Source organism: Myotis davidii, unplaced genomic scaffold (genome assembly GCF_000327345.1).
Source record: "Myotis davidii unplaced genomic scaffold, ASM32734v1 scaffold247, whole genome shotgun sequence".
In the NCBI taxonomy this organism is placed as follows: domain Eukaryota; kingdom Metazoa; phylum Chordata; class Mammalia; order Chiroptera; family Vespertilionidae; genus Myotis; species Myotis davidii.
In genome coordinates, this window is record NW_006299593.1 from 3,836,211 (window position 1) to 3,853,715 (window position 17,505).

Genomic DNA, 17,505 nt, shown 5'->3' on the forward strand with positions numbered 1-17,505 from the left:
GAGAGAGAGAGAGAGAGAGAGAGAGAGAGAGAGAGACATCAATTTGTTGTTCCACTTATTTATACCCTCATTGGTTGATTCTTATATGTGCCCTGACTAGGGATCAAACCTGAAATCTTGGCATATGGGGATGATACTCTAACCAACTAAGCTACCAGGCCACGGCTATTTTTTTTAAATTAAACAATAACAATATACATAGTACCATGATTCCATTTAGCTTTTTTTTAAAAAAAAAAAAAAAAAGCCCTATATAGCTATGTGTGTACTTATTTGTATAAATCCAAATGAAATGGTTTAGGATACAAATCAAAATACTTGTAAGACAATGGGACTGAAGGATAAGGCAATTCAAGATATATATTTTATCCTATATGTTTCTGAATACTCCGTGTTGGTGTTGTTTTTTCACAACAAGCATGTATTATTTTGCCATTTAAATATGAAAAACAGCCCTAACCGGTTTGGTTCAGTGGATAGAGCATCAGTCTGTGGACTGAAAGGTCCCAGGTTCGATTCCAGTCAAGGGCATGTACCTTGGTTGTGGGCACATCCCCAATAGGAGGTGTGCAGGAGGCAGCTGATCGATGTTTCTCTCTCATCGATGTTTCTAACTCTCTATCCCTCTCCCTTCCTCTCTGTAAAACATCAAGAAAATATATTTAAATATGAAAAACAAATAAAAGAAAATTAAATAAAATATAAGGCATGAAATGTTTAGCATCATATTTCAACTCCCTCTGCTTCCATGAAATATAAGGATTTGTTTTTTTAAAAAATATCTTCACAAGAAATATGTTTAACACATTAATTTATTCTAAAAGAGAAAGAAGTTATAAAGTCACAGATATCAATTCTATGGGTCAGGGGTTCTCAAATATACCATTTTAAGAGTCACAGAAGCTAGAATTCATAATGTTCTTTATGGAACTCCATGAAATATTAATATTCAGTAGACCCTTGGCATTCAAGAATTTAACAATCATGGTTTCAATTATTTATAAATGATCCCCAAAATCCATTACATGCAGTAATTTGTAAGTTTGCTGAGACATAAATTTGCACTGTGCCAATTACAAAGCTCATGAGCCAGAGCAAGTGAACTGGCAACTGAGGGAAGAGGAAAAATGGAAGGTGCTCTGTACTTGGAAGAAATAGGGCAAAGGCAGAGAGTTCCATATTTTATAAATACCCACATTGCTTCTTTCTTAGATTGGATGAGAATATGAAGAATGAAGTATGGGAGGCTAGCGATTCATTATGGAGAGGACGGATCCCGTACACCATAAAAATACATGCTAGAAACCTCTGGGATGGAGGAGCATGGAGCTCATGGAAGGTGACCTTGGTGCTTGGAGGCAGCTGGACTGCATTATTAAGGCTATTAAAATAGTCCATTAACTTGCCCTTCCCATCCCTCAGCCATCTGAAGTTTTCATGTACTATAAGGCACAGAATAAAAAACTTCCTCCTAATACTAGTTCAATGAGGTAATTCATCATTGTTTCCAAGCTGCTCTTGGAAAGAATGTCTGCTCATAAGTTACTTTAAAAGTCCTACATCCATCCCATTAACACCCGCATGCTAGAGACTAAAAAATCCTAAACTCTAGCCCCATGTTCACTCTTGAGCTTCAAAGTCACATATTTATTCAATCACTAGCTAGACATTTCTTCTCCAATATCCAATGCACCTCAAACTCAAAATGTCAAAATTGCAACCCTCCCTCTGTATTCTGTACCATAGCTATGCCAATGTAACTTATCCACTCATTCCAGCCAGAACCTTGGAAGTGTTTCTTTCCCTCCTTTCCTCCACTTTCCCCAGATCCAAGCAACAAGTCCTACAGTTCTGCTTCCTATACATTACTCTAATCCAATGCCTTTGCTTCATCCTTAAAGTTACTGCCCTGGGCCCATTCTCTTTATTTCTTGATTGTGTTAATTCCCTAATCTCCTCCCTCTTCCCCTATCTTCCAAGCTCTCCTCTGCAGAGCTGCCGGGATTACCTCTGTGGCTGAAAACATCTCAAGGTCTTCCCTCTGAACTAGTCCCCCCTTCAGACTTCACCCTCATCTCACACTGCCACCTACTTTGCACTAAGAACTCCCAACATAACATTTGTATCCCCCTGCTCATATACCTGCTGCCCCATCTACCTGGGATGGACTCCTACCTCTACCTCTTCCACACCTGGGCTGTGCCTGCTGCTCTTTTGTTAAGATTCAGCTCCATCATTTCTTTTAGGAACTCTTCCCTAGGAATCCTCCAGCTGGCTTGGGTAGTCCTCCTCAAAGCTCCCATAAAAATCAATGTATGGTCACATTATTTTATTATTCGAATCATGTCCCTAGGATTCCTTATTAACTCCATATTATTCATCTAATCCCAAATTCTAGTACACTGCCTTGCATATAACTGCTTAGTATAATGATTATTAGAATAATCTTTGAAGTAAAATAATTGGATTTTGAATATCAGCTTTGCCATTTCTTAACCTTTGACTTTAAACAAGTTGATTTAAACTCTCAGAACCTCAGGTCTCATAATCTATAAAGCAGATATATAATCAACCTACTTTCCAGGATTTTCTAAAAATTAAATGAAATAATATCTAAGTGCTGGGTCTAGCCCAGAATAAGAGTTCACTAAATGTTGTAGTTTTTTGTTTTCATTTGTTATTGTTAATAGCATAATTAATGCCACTACATTACTACTATTAATGAATGCTTATGAGTGCACGAGTGAATGGATGATAAATGAAAAGATGTTTCTATGGGACTGATCAGAACTATGCTATAAACGGTACTAACCCAAATGACCAATCAGGAGCAAAGGGTATAAGATTCCTTGATTTAATAAACCAATACTTAGGAGCTCTGGGGAATTCAGCCTTTCCTAAGAAATAGCTGTGTAAGTAAGCATTGTAGTCTTTATCTCCCCTGCCATTTCCCTAAAGAAAAATGAGTTGAGACTCCACAGCAGGCATCTATCTATAGAGAAATGAGATACTTAACAGCCAGCTTATTTGTTTCAGCAATTATTATCACAGAGGGAAGCTGCATAGAGAGGACAGAGCAGGAAGTACATCTAGAAATGGTTCTTATCACCAAAGCATCCACCTCCACATATACTCCGTTTGCTCTGAATGAAATACAGGCGTATTTGCAAGTTGCTCCCAAATAATATGGCATAACAGAACTCTTTAGCTCTGATTTTTTTCTCTCCTATGAGACAGACTTTCATTTCTATTAGACGGCTTTCACAGTTTCATCACCACTGCCTCAAACCAACAAAGTCCTCCCATCTCTTCCCCAACTGCCATGTCTACTGCTCTGTTAAGAACATTTTCAATCTCTTCCTCGATATTCTGTTAGTCAACAGGTTTGTTCACATTCTATCTCCAAAATGTCTCTCACATTTCTCTACTTCTCTCTGGTCCCAATGGCACCATTCCAGTCCAGGCTTTCATTCCCTGTGGCCACCTGTGGCAGGTTCTTAGGCTGGTCCCACCTCCATCTTACATATCACTGCTACACACTCCTAACCATGTAACTCTCACTCAAAACACTTCAATAAGTATCTGAAGCCATAAAATATAGTCCTGATTTCTTACTTAATCTGGCTTTCACTCTGATTTGTTCTGTAGCTTCCTCCTCAGCTCTTGCCCATGCATATCCACACACACATCCATGCACACACACACACACACATGACACTGCAGTGTGATACACATCAATGGAGCACACACTTCCGTGCATCTGCACCTCTGCTCAGCAACGATGCCTTTCACAGTTGTTTTCCTGCTCTCTGAATTTATCCAAATCTAACTATAGTGTTTTTAAAAAGTATAATGTATATTGTTCATTTCTTCCTAGACCTCTTTCCTCCGTTCATTATCAAATGACTGAGAAAGGGGTAATACTGCCTCATCTTTCTGACCACTATGAATGGTCAAAATGAAGATTCCATTATCCAAGTTCCTAGAATTTAACACTAAAGCAACCACAGAAACAAGACACTCTTGTGGATTTTTTTTCTCTTAACTTAAAAAACTGGATGGCATGAGCCTAAAGCTACCTCTGACCATGTTGTAGACCGTGTGAATAAAGCCTGTCAATAGCAGTGAAGAATAATTCAAGAAGCAAAAATAAGAAAACCATAGACCAACCTGATTTGCTCAAGTCTCTGGCTGGTCCCTATGATCTATAGTTCCTGCTGTTTTTCTTTCCATTCTGGAAATTGAATTATTCCTATATCTCTGTGTAAGACACAGTCATCAAAGATGGCTGCCAATAATTCCACTTATACCTTCTATATAAATCAAAGATGGCTGCCAATAATTCCACTTATACCTTCTATATAATCCCCTTCCCCTGAATCTAAGTGGTAACTTTTTCTGACCAAAAGAATGCTGCAGAATGATCATGTACCAGTTCTAGGCCTTCAGAGACCTGAAAGCTTCTTCTTTCACTCTGTCAGGCACAGATTCTCAGTTTAGACTACTTAATAGTTAAGTGGAAGGAGGGAGGCCCAGCCAGTCCCCAGTCATTCCATCAATCCTTGCTGGGGCACCATTCCTGAGAGTGAAGCCACCATGGATGCTTTAGCTTCAGCTGAGCTCTCAGCTGAATACAGTCAAGCTGACACCAAAATTGTGTCATAAAAGAATTGCCTAGCTGAGCTGAACCAATCCGCAGAATTATAAGAGATAATAAATCATTGTTCTGCTAAGCAACTAAGTGCTGGGGTAGCTTGTTTCCCAGCAATAGACAGCTGATACACTTCATTTTCCTTACATTGAATCAGTTAGGCTCCCTTCTGTCATTTACAACCCAGTCCTAATTAGACTGTGTACAGGACATACCATTATTTCTGTTAAAGTTCATAAATTCAAGCACCCTCATTTCACTCCCCAATTAGATAATTACATAACTGGTAAGGGGTGACATAAGGAAACTGATGAAAAATGAACTATTTCAGAGCAATTCGCTGCATTATCAGAAGTTATAGAGCCACAAAACTCTTGCAGACAGTCTCATATGTATGGTAGAGAAATCCATTGTACCCAAAATGAAAAGACCTATGTTTGAGCCCAAGGTCTCTAGCAATGTGCTCTTGGGCCCAGTTACCTTCAAGGTGTTGAATGATGGAACATCAGTAGCTCTCAACCTTGTGTACACATTAAAATTGAAAATGTTTATTTAAAATAATACTGATGTGCACACAACAACTGAATCAGAATCTCAGGAGTAGGGCCCAGTGAGGGAAGGTGATTTCTGCCCCTTCTCTCCACCTCCTTTCTTTCTCTTTCCCAGGAAAATGTGACTGATTCTTCTCAAGTGAACTGGAACCAAGTCTACTCTGCAGGCATGGCCAAACTGTTCTTAGTCCCATATAATTGGCAATCTCATGCCATTACAGCATAAATAGGCAGCCCCAACCTCCTGTTTTCACTCTTGTAACTTTCCCTCTCACCTGCTTCTGCACTGCAGATATCCCTTCATGACCAGCTACAAGCCAGTTAAGAGTGAAACTGGGTGGGGATGGACGGTGGGGCTTAGAAAGGTCTTCTTGGGTCTCAGTCTAAGTCTCATCTCTGGCCCAGCTTTATCAGAAAGCCCTGCACAAAAGGTTATGAAAAGGTACTGAAACCTTGAGCCCTGTTTCTCCTGTGCTATGAGAGCTGACTCTCCCTCAGAAACCCTAAGATAAGGAAACAAAATTGGCCAAGTAGAGCTCAGACATTCCTGGGACCTGGCTGAATACTACCTTGATGTCATCAAAATCTCACAAATACCTCAAATATTTTGGCCCTGTTTACTGCTCCTCTCTAAAATCTATCAGTTAAGAAGGTGTTTGTGAAAGTAGTACTTGTGATCATCAAACTGATGGGTTGAAATAAACATAGTAAAACATGTATACTATAGATTTTACTCTGAAAAAATAAACTTCTCTTCTTGGAAAATAAAGGCAGTCATAATAATATGTTCAGATAGTAGAGCATGTTAGGTCTCAAAGTAAATAAGTTTTACCTTATAAGCTTTTGTGGGCAATACACTGAGTCAGAAACACTTTGTTTTCACTTCTTTTTTTTTTAAAATACATTTTATTGATTTTTTACAGAGAGGAAGGGAGAGAGACAGAGAGTTAGAAACATCGATGAGAGAGAAACATCGATCAGCTGCCTCCTGCACATCTCCTATTGGGGATGTGCCCGCAACCCAGGTACATGCCCTTGACCGGAATCGAACCTGGGACCTTTCAGTCTGCAGGCTGACGCTCTATCCACTGAGCCAAACCGGTTTCGGCTATTGTTTTCACTTCTTAAACTTGACTCCAAAAGCAAGCCAGGGGTTCGGGCTATAGTTATTAGACCCCACCTCTCTAGTTGAAAGAAGGATCCAGTGAGAAGCTGGATCTGCTCTGGTGGTGAGGAGGCAGGAGTGAGGGGAGTATTACAAAAGACCTGACCCTCGGGAAGGCTACTGGCCTTTCAATCACTCCAGTGCACACTATCCTAAAACCAATCCTACTCCTTTGGCTCTTGTGGAGACTAAAAAGATGAGGACCACAGAGTTCAGCCGTAGGTCTACAGGATCATGAAAACTGTATCTGAAGCCATCCCTCTACCAAGAGGAAGAATATCTGACCTTTCTGTCCCAGGGATATCTTTTTTTCCTCTCCTGTTATATGCATCCAATATAGGCCTAATTTTCTTTAAGTACTTGGTGCTAAAGAATGCATAAGTCATCCAAACTATTTTAGTAAGTTAGCAGAAACTGAAAGAGAAGATTTATATATACTAAAAGTTAGCCCAGAAGTAATCCTGCAACAGGCTAGTAAGAATTAGCCCATTAGTTGGTCTCTGAATACTCATCAAGAAAAAGGTGGTTTGCCCTAGCTGGTTTGGCTCAGTGAATAGAGTGTTGGCCCTCAGACTGAACGGTCCTGGTTAGATTCCGGTCAAGGGCATGTACCTCAGTTGCAGGCTGGATCCTGGGCCCTGGTCGGGGCATGTGTGGGAGGCAACCAATTGGTGCATCTCTCTCACATCAACATTTCTCTCTCTGTTTCTCCCTTTCCCTTCCACTCTCTCTAAAAATCAATGGAAAAATATCCTCGGGTGAGGATTAACAAACAAACAAAAAGAAAGAAAATGAAAAAGTGGTTACATGCCATTTGAGAATAACCAATATAATAAGAAGAGGCCACTTTTTAATAATGGAGGTTCCAATAACCACAGTCAGGTGGTCTTTACCTTTCCCCCAGTCTGAAAATTTCTAAATAACCTTGTTTCCTACAATGCAAATACTATATTAAAGGTTTGTGTCTGCAAGTCAGCAAAATATGAGCTAATTTTTCTTTTTGTAAACTTCATAAACTCATTAATAAAAAGCAATTTTGTTTTTTCCTTGCTGCATACAACATATAATTAATTGCTATCTAGAATATTTGATTAAGAAAACAATCAAATAATTATTTTTTTAAATCACCTTGGATGAAATGACAGACTCTTCCTGATCAACATTTCTGCACTTTTTTCCTGTGTCTTGCTCTGCAGATGTACTTTGTGAGCTTCTTGGTGAAATCAATCGCTTTCTTCCTTGCTGTGTTATGTTTTCTTGGGTTTTATTTTTGCAGATTCCTTCTCTTCCACTTTTCTGGCTTACATTATCTTAAACACACATAAGTACACATACACAAAGAAAAAGGAGGAGAAAATTATCTCCTATATCTTCCAATGTCAATAATCAATGCCCCCAAAAAAACACACACAAAAAAACAAAACAATAACAAGAGAGAGAGAGAGAGAGAGAGAGAGAGAGAGAGAGAGAGAGAGAGAGAGAGAGAGAGAGAGAGAGAGAGAGAGAGAGAGAGAGAGAGAGAGAGAGAGAGAGAGAGAGAGAGAGAGAGAGAGAGAGAGAGAGAGAGAGAGAGAGAGAGAGAGAGAGAGAGAGAGAGAGAGAGAGAGAGAGAGAGAGAGAGAGAGAGAGAGAGAGAGAGAGAGAGAGAGAGAGAGAGAGGAAGAAGGAGAAGGAGGAGGAGAAGGGGGAGGAGGAAAGGAAGGAAGGAAGGAAGGAAGGAAGGGGTAGCTAGTAAAATTAAAGTTCCATTATGGTGATGTCAACTTGAATACATTTATTCAGACATTCTGACCGGTAGGTTAGCTTGCTGCTGGGGTCCGGCCAATTGGGATTGAGCAAGATGGGCTGAACACACCCTAGAGCCCTCCCGTGGTCCCTCCCCAGCTGGCCAACTTCCCATGTCCCTCTCTGGCCCCAGTAGTGCACTGATGGGGCCCCTCAGCCTGGCCTGCGCTCTCTCGCAATCCGGGACCCCTTGGGGAATGTTGGAAAGCTGGTTTCAGCCCGATCCCACAGGCCAGGCCAAGGGAACCCACTGGTGCACGAATTCATGCAACAGGCCCTAGAATGTATATAAAATTCTAAATTTAAAAATATCTATATTTAGCCCTGGCCGGGTAGCTCAGTTGCTAGAGCATCATTCCTATATGTCAATATTGTAGATTTGATCCCTAGTCAAGGCACATACAAGAGTCAATCAATGAATGCATAGATGGGTGAGTAATAGGTCAATTTTATTTTCCTCTTTCTCTCTCCCTTCCTCTCTCTCATCATTGATGCTTCTATCTCTTTCTCCCTCTCCCTTCCTCTTTCTAAAATCAAATTTCAAAAAAAAGAAACAGATATTTCTGTTACTCAAACTGTCCTTGAGCATATATAGAAAAGCTTCTAATTCGTTTTATACAACACCAATAAAGCTCTACCACCAAAATCTAACATAGTTGGCACACGTGGGAAAAAAATACAAACCATACTTGTGAGTATAGATACAAATGTTCTAAACTAAATATTAGCAAATCTAATAACAGAGTATAAAATAATAAGCCATTATGATAAACTGAACTTATTCCAGGAACACAGCATGATACATTAGGAAATCTACCAATATCATTAATTACATTAACATATGAAAATGCAAGACTATACTAAAAAATGTCCAGAGATTTCAACAATTATTCCTGGGGGGAAAAAAAACACATATCCTAAACATAAGAGTACCAGAATCAATCCCAATCCTATTAAATGCTTAAAAACTAATAGAATTCCTATTAAAATCAGAATAAGAAACAGGTACCAATTTTACCCATTTTTATTTAAAATGTACAGGTTCTAGCATATGAAATAAGGTCAGAAAAATTTAAGAAGCAGTAGGTAGATCATAAGAGCCAGAAGTGTTATAGAAGCATGAAACAGACTGATGAATCTCAGAGGGAAGGTGAGTGGAGTGGGAAGAGATTAACCAAAAAACTTATATGCATAACCCATGCACACAGAAAATTGCAATGGAGGCCTATGTTGGGGTGGTTGTGGAATTGAAGAGGTCAATGGGGGGAAACGAGGTATATCTGTAATACTTACAACAATAAACAATTTTTTTTAAAAAAAAAGAGCCAACATGTCATAATTCTATAAATATGATTATACAGCTGGAAAATCCAAGAGGCTAAAAAAAACTATTATAATTAATTAGATCATTTAGCAATATTGCTGGAAATAAAATAAATACAGGATGGGGCAAAAGTAGGTTTACAGTTGTGAGTACAAAAACAGAGTTTATTATTGTACTAGAGGCCCGATGGACAAAATTCGTGCAAGGGGCTCAGCCCTTGCAGCCCTGGCTTCGTCCAGAAGATCGTCCAGACAGTCGTCTGAAGGTAATCCAGACAGTCATTTTGCTATTCGGTCTAATTAGCATATTAGCTCTTTATTATATAGGATTATTATTTATTAATTATTGCATTATCATTCTTCTGATCCTCCTACAATCCAAACTAGCATTATGCTGTCCACAACATACGTGATCAAAGACTTTAGAAGACTTCTGTGACCACTATGCTGAATATTAAAAATAGTAAGAGTAGGAATATCAACTAAAATAAATATACAATTCTGCTATCTAATCTAATAAAAGACAAAAAGGGTATTAACCGTACCTCCGACACGCTTCCCATTGGCTAATCAGGGTGATATGCAAATTAACTGCCAACAAAGATGGCAGCCAGCAGCCACGCAGCTGAAGCGAATAGGAGGTTTGCTTGCTCCAGTGATGGAGGAAGCCAAGGTTCCCCACCTGCCGCAGCCCAGCTCTGAGCTGCACTCTAAGCAACAATGTTGCAATTATAGAAGCTAAACAATCCCCAGATACCTGCTTTCAGCCAGCTGCGGCCTTGGAGCTGGAGCCGCAAGAAAGTTTCAATTACAGAAGGTAAATAAATCTCAGAATAAAAATTAAAAGTAAAAAAGGAGAGGCTGGGAGCTTCAGTCCCAGGTCAGCCTGAAAACGGCCCTCAGCCCCTCACCCAGGCTGGCCCGGCACCCCAGTGGAGACCCCCACCCTAAAGGGGGTGCGAGCAGCCTAACAACAGCCATCAGCCCCACACCCAGGCTGGCCAGGCACCCAAGCAGGACCCCTACCCTGATCCGGGACACTATCCCTGAGCAGCGCTAAGGATGTCCGACTGCAGCTTAGGCCTGCTCCCCGCTGGCAAGTGGACATCCCCCAAGGGCTCCCGGGCTGCCAGAGGGATGTCTGATTGCCATCTTAGGCCCAATCCCCCAGGGAGCAGGCCTAAGCCAGCAGGTGGTCATCCCCCGAGGGTTCCCAGACTGCAAGAGGGCACAGGCCGGGCTGAGGAACCCCTCACCCCCAAGTGCACAAATTTTTGTGCACTGGGCCTCTAGTTGTTTTATAAAAGATAATGTTCATGGTAAAATGTAAGAGTAGCTTGCATGAACAAAACCATTAAACATTTTGGACAAAATATATAAAAGCCACTATCTGAAAATACTGGAGAGTGACCAAAAGGCAAAAGTAGAGAAGATTCTAAGCTTGGAAAACTCACTACAACCTGTGAGGTTTGTAAACTTTGGCTCTTTCCTGAGAGCATCTCCCACAAATAGCAGAAGGTGAAGTCTTACTGGCTTACCTGTTCATGGGACAGAGTTAGAGGCTTGTGGAGCAGGTAGAAAGCTAGGGATAAAATCCTAAAAGAAAGAAACTCACAGAGAACCAAAACCAAAATCAATGCATAGAATCAACCCATAGCTCACTACATGGCCTGGGGGAAGCAGCAGCTGGAAGCTGGGAGAACTAAGCAGAGACTGTAACTGCTGTCCACACAGGGGAAAACAGAATTTAGGGCTTGAATTAACTGCCTATTCAAAGAAAATAGCCTATCAGACCAAATTAATTGTCTATTAGAACAAAAATACCTATTCAGAGGAACATAAAATCAAAAGCTCGACATCATTTATAATTTCCAACAGAAAGTCACTAGATGAGAATAAAAGGAAAATGAAGAAAACAAGCAGTGAAAAGAAACTGAACCTGAGATGACTGAAAAGTTGCAAATAAAATGTTGACTAAATAAGACAATGCAGAAATGTTTTTAATAATCTTAAATCAATGGGAATACCCAGCAGATGACATAAATCATTGTAATATCTGCCAGGACAGTAAGCGATACTAGGACAGAGGTCACCTCTTCTTTAAATCCTCCAGCACATAACATCATGTGTCTAGCACTTTTTAAAAATTATATTAATTTATAAAGCCCTTACTGTGCTGGCCTTTTATCTTAGACATGACAGCACAAGTTTGTTTAAAAATCTGTTAATATGGTAAGTCTAGCACATGTTAAATCAAAAAATAATTAACAGGATGTCTGATAAATAGCATAATAGCTAGTGTTTTAAATTAGATTTCATGTACACATCTAAAAAAAATGTTAAGCTATGTTATTCACCTCTTCATTTGTTCATAAAAACTTTCAAATCTGCTTAATGTTTGCTTGAAACAAAACCTACTTCCACTGGTCACTGGTGCTGGGAGGTTTTGATCACCCAGATCTGTTAACATCCACGCTGGAAGGATTCTCTTCCTCTGGGCGGGGTTGGACTGCTGCTTACTGATGCCTGAGCATTCACCTGCGAAAGACTAAAAAATCACCTATCTTATTAATTACCAAAAATAAGCATGCTCCCTTAATGAAGTTGTAAATTTTTTTACTTTGTAGAAAGCTACCATAAAAATACCCATCTGCAATTATGGACTGAATTGTCAAATTTCTCAAAGACATTCATGATCTCTACTAGGTGAAGTGTTGTGCCTAATTTCAGTTGTCTTTTCTCTCCTCAAAATAATTTAAGGGACAGGTTATAAACGGATGAGATATTAAATTTCTCACCACACTATCTGTAGTAGAAGTCTGGGTCGTTGTTAGTCCTGTGCTTCCTTCCAGCTGTGGGGCACCAGTCGTCTCATCAGGCAAATTAACCAAGGATGATTCTGGTGTTTCGTTCAATATTTCATCTTCATCAAGCATTTGACTATTTCTAGAAAATAAAATCAAAATCATTTATCTAGCATTTGAATTTAAAACTGCTGTTATTTGTTATTTTAAATGTAAGTCTCCCAAGTACATCTAAATAATGAGTTATGCTACTTTTCTCAGACTTAGAACAAAAAAGCAGATTATACTATAATAGAATAAAATATTTAAACTAGAACATGTTCTTTGTCTTCTGACCACAGGATCACCATAAAATACATTTATCTTTCCAAATCCTGGGCCTAAAAACCACAACTATTTATCAGATGGGGATCAGTCATCTCTCTCAAGGCTTAAGAGCTACTTACTTATTTAGTATTTGTCCAGATAGTCCATAAAAGTTAAGATCACCATGCAGAATCCAAAGAGAAAATGCGAATTGCAAATATATCAGCTAAGTTAGTTAGGCCCTTGGAGAAAAAATAAATAAAATCCTATAACTGTTACTGGGGTTCTGTCCAGTACAGCCAGTTGTGAAATCTCCCCAAACATGCAGCCTGACTGAAAGCGAAATGTTCTGACACATGGTCACCTGTGGAACATACTAGCAGAACCAATTACTTCCTACTTGCTGCAAATGTGATAAGATCATCCAAAGTTGTTGCATCATTATCACTTATGTATGCATAGAGATGATCCAACAAATTTATCTTTTTGAAAATTTGAAGATGGAAATAGAAATGCTACTCAGAAATAAAAAGGAATGAAATGCTGGTATGTACAAAACATGAATGCATCTGAAAGAATTTTTGCTAAGTCAAATGAGCTATTTATATGATATTCTGAAGAGGTAAAGCTATAGGCACAGAAATCAGGTCAGCAGCTGCCAGGGGCTAGGGGTGCAGGAGTGGGACTAATACAGACAGTTGAATGCTATCCCAAAGAGGCATGCTAAAATGGATTTCTTACATAAGACTAGAGAATCCATCAGCTGGCTATGTTCTCTGGAAGGACCCAAAACACTAAGCAATAAGGTACACACTAGTGAGACAGTGTTGAGTAGCTCAATGGTAGCTGCCTCTACAGGTCAGTTTTGGTGGTAGGGGGGGCTGCCAAAAAACAGGGCTCCGTAGTATCATTGGAGATGACAGGATTCTAGAATTGCGCAGGCCCTGTGGTTAGCATTAAACATCAGAGGCTAAGTGGATGTTACTGGCATAACAGACAGCAAAGTTGGAATGGCACTGGTCAGTAAGCATCTGTAACAATGTCTGTCCACCTAGCTGGAGACCACATTTTTCAGCTTTCCTTGCAACTCTGTATAGCCATGTGCCTAATTTGGGGAACTAGGGGTGTAAATGGAAATGATATGTGCAAGACACTGTCCTGGATTCTCTTCCTCATTTCCTTCTTACCTTACCAACTGGCAACACCAACAATGAAACTAATTTAAAAGATATATATTGAGGATGACAGAGTTTCTCCCTTAGCTGGAGAACATGAATTACATTATGAAGGAGAGCATGCCTATAACTCTGGACCATTGTGTGACAGAAAAAATGTTCTATCTTGTTTAAGCACTGCATTTGGAGGTCATTTTTTAAGCAACTTAGCTTTTACTCTAATACAGGAATCAGCAAACAGCAACACTTAGTCCAAATCAAACCTGCTACCTGTTTTTGTAAACAAAGTGCTACTGAAACATAGCCATGGATCTCTGTTTACATATTGTCTATGGTTGCTTCTGGACATAGCCCCTTTTGAGAAAATATTCAGTATTTTAGGTTCATCTTTATTCTGCCTGTTCAAATGTTAAATGCAATGAAATCAAAAACATTCTGAAATGAATCAAATATTGCCAAAATGCTCAAAAGGGAGGGCTATATGCTTTGAATCATATATTGAATGATGCATACGTGACAAATATTTTTAATTAAAAATAGAAATTATAGTTAACTTAATGGTCTTTCAACTATTGTTACTACATAATAGGGACCAAAGTAAAAAAAATGAAAATCATTATTGCACATCAAAAATCATTAGATCATCACTAGAGGCCCAGTGTACAAAATTCCTGCACAGGTAGGATCCCTAGGTCTGGCCTGCGATCAGGGCCAATCGGGGCCTCTGGCTGCCGGCCCGGGCCTTCCTTCCCTGGCTGCTGGCCAGGGTCTTACTTCATTTCGTGCCGCCCCCTGGTAGTCAGTGCACATTATGGCGAGCGATTGAACTCCCGGTCTCCTGGTCAAACTCCCAAGGGGACACTTTGCATATTATCCTTTTATATATATAGATGGGAATATTTGAAAACTCCAAATCACAAATGGAAAAAAAGCTAAGAGTGAAATCAACACCCTGAAGGAAATTTTACAAGAGCAGACTAAAACCAGAATATTTCATTTTTAATATAAAATTTAGGTTACCCTAAATTAAGCACATAATTACCAAAACATATAAAAAATATTTACTACCTCTTTCAACACATTTGGCTTGATAGCAATAACATACAAGATAATACTCTTCATAATAGCCTGAAAAAATAGAGTGTTCTTAAAGTGGGTTCTATTTTCAGTTTTATCAATACCAAAACAATTTAAAATTCACAATCTGACTGAAGGCACAACACTGATCTTTCACACCAAGGGGACAAGCTAATTTGAATAGACATAAAAATTAAAATTGACATATAATAATGTATATGAGTTATCAGGCAATGGTCATAGTTTGCTTAAAATAGAAATGTACAGCATTTTTCTGATTTTTGAAGTAAGTATATAACTCTACTTTTATAGGTCCAGTTTATGTATTATATAATTTAATTTTACACCAGATGTTTATTATAACACCTCATTTCCTCAGTTTCCCTATTCTATATTTTCTGTTATTTTTATAAGAAATAAAAGTTATGCAACTTTAGTCTAAGTCAAAGCTTAATATCTTAATAAAGAAAAAGGGGGGACATCTGTAATACTTTCAACAACAAACATAATAAAATAAAAACTTTAAAGTGCACAAAAAGATTAAGAAAATATAGTGAGTTTCAAATTAACTATCCTCATTACTGTTAGATGGAAAATACATTCTGAACACAGTGGTAAAAGACACCACATATGAGAACAATCACTATTGAGGTATGAATTTCCAAATGTTTTCTGGAAACACACACACACACACACACACACACACACACACCATGTAACTCCTATATCGCCAATACAGTTTAATACTAGAATAGTTCCTCCTGAGGCATTTGCGGATGGCTGAGGAATTAGGTTACAAATACCATTACCTAATGTCATTTCATCAGGCAATCTTACCTTAAAGTACAGCCCAATTCTGTTTCAGAATACGTAGAGAAAACACGGAAAATGTATTTGTCAACAAACAAAGAAAAACTATCTCCAGGGTTCAACCAGTGCCATAGATTTGTCTTCAATGGTAAGAGCTGGCTCTTTTCAGAAGACTGATAAAAACATGGACTTGTGTGAATCTAACAAAGAAAGAAAGAATACAGTGACGTTGTAACTCAAAATTATGAAAAAATACAACTGAATATTAACTGATACAAAACTTCAATATCACAATAAATTAGGTGTATAAGAAACTTAAAATTCTAATAAATCTGGAACTTATAAGTACCATAATTTTTATCCATTCATACAAAAAAAGCTGTAATATACCTCCCATTTCTCTAAGAATAATAATTAAAAAGAATTACCAATTAACTGGTTAAAAGATACTCTGTTTTGCTTGAGGTAATTTGAAATTGAAAAGAGAAACTTGAAAAAAATTTCTCCAGTATGGAAACTGACTCCCTTTACTTCGAGATCCAAAATTCACCAATCCCCTGGAAATGGCTTGCTTCTTTTCCATTTATTTTCCCTTAATAATTTCTTACTATGATTAAAAGATTAGAAACTATGAGAAGGGAAGTTTTGATCCTATCTCTCAAAGAGCATAATTATTTTTTGTGGGGTTTTTAAGCTTCTCATAGAGGAATCTTATTTTGTTTTAATAAAATCCCACCATGAGATTATCATCCATATTCAAATTGTAAAAAGTAAATATATCTCAATGTCAAAACTATTACAATATCCATTACTTTGAATTATGTTTACCACCAAAAGCTTCCATGTTAAAGATAATGAAGTTCCCTTCATAATTAAGACCTATTAAAAGACACCTTAAAAATTCCAACTAGAATCAAGCTGAAAGTGGCTATTTCCAAAGGGCAAATAGCCTTTTTGTCATCAATATGATGAAGCTTTTAAAATAAATAAGCTTTAGTGTATAACAAAGCAATCTATATTAATGCAGATCTTTGGGTTTTTTAAATAGAATCTTAGATAAAGCAACTCCCCTTACCATCCATCCATCCATCCGCTTCATCAATTTAAGTGAGACTTTCTAGAGACATCAACAACCTCTCCAGTATAACAAGGTAATTACCACCCTGGGATTGGACTGAACATTTCCAGTTTTTCTATTTATATTTCATTCAAGTATCTTGAGATAAAATTATATTTTCATACATTAAAACCTTTTCTGATCCCAACCATTTAAAACAACTGAAGGTGTTAAGGTATGTTTTATTCATCCTGAATTTGAACAGATTAGAATTCACTATAAATACAGTAGGTAAAAACTTCTGTTCCTATAAAATATATTCATTATGGGAATATTAAGGAAGTTTATAACAGGCCTATTTATAATGTATTTTGAAATTCTAGAAATGTATCTTTTCCTTTTCTTTTTACTACACAACAAATATTTTCCCGCCATTGGTAAACTTGGTTAAAATTTTTATTAAATACTAGAGGCCTGGTGCACAAAAATTTGTGCACTCAGGGGGCGTTCCTCAGCCTGGCCTGTGCCCTCTCGCAGTCTAGGACCCCTTGGAGGATGACCACCTGCTGGTTTAAGCCCGCTCCCAGGGAGACTGGGCCTAAAATGACAGTCAGACATCACTCTGGCAGCCCGGGAGCCCTCGGGGGATGTCCATTTGCCAGTGGGGAGCAGGCCTAAGCTGCAGTAGGACATACTTAGTGCTGCTGAGGAAGCTCCGACCACCACCGCTGTACTGGCAGCTGGCAGCCTGGCTTGTGGCTGAGCAGAGCTCCCCCTGTGGGAGTGCCCTAACCACCACGG

The 17,505-nt window shown here is 38.6% G+C and overlaps 1 protein-coding gene across 1 annotated transcript in view; it reads right to left on the reverse strand.

Annotated features, from left to right (window-relative positions):
* Positions 1–17,505, reverse strand: part of APLF (aprataxin and PNKP like factor) — a 39,008-nt gene that overhangs the window by 12,669 nt on the left and 8,834 nt on the right. The window contains exons 3-6 of the mRNA XM_006775353.1: positions 15,675–15,847; positions 12,274–12,421; positions 11,894–12,023; positions 7,496–7,677 (exon numbers count right to left, since the gene is read on the reverse strand). Of these exons, the coding sequence (XP_006775416.1) occupies positions 7,496–7,677; positions 11,894–12,023; positions 12,274–12,421; positions 15,675–15,847 (633 nt within the window). The remainder of the gene's footprint in view (positions 1–7,495; positions 7,678–11,893; positions 12,024–12,273; positions 12,422–15,674; positions 15,848–17,505) is intronic.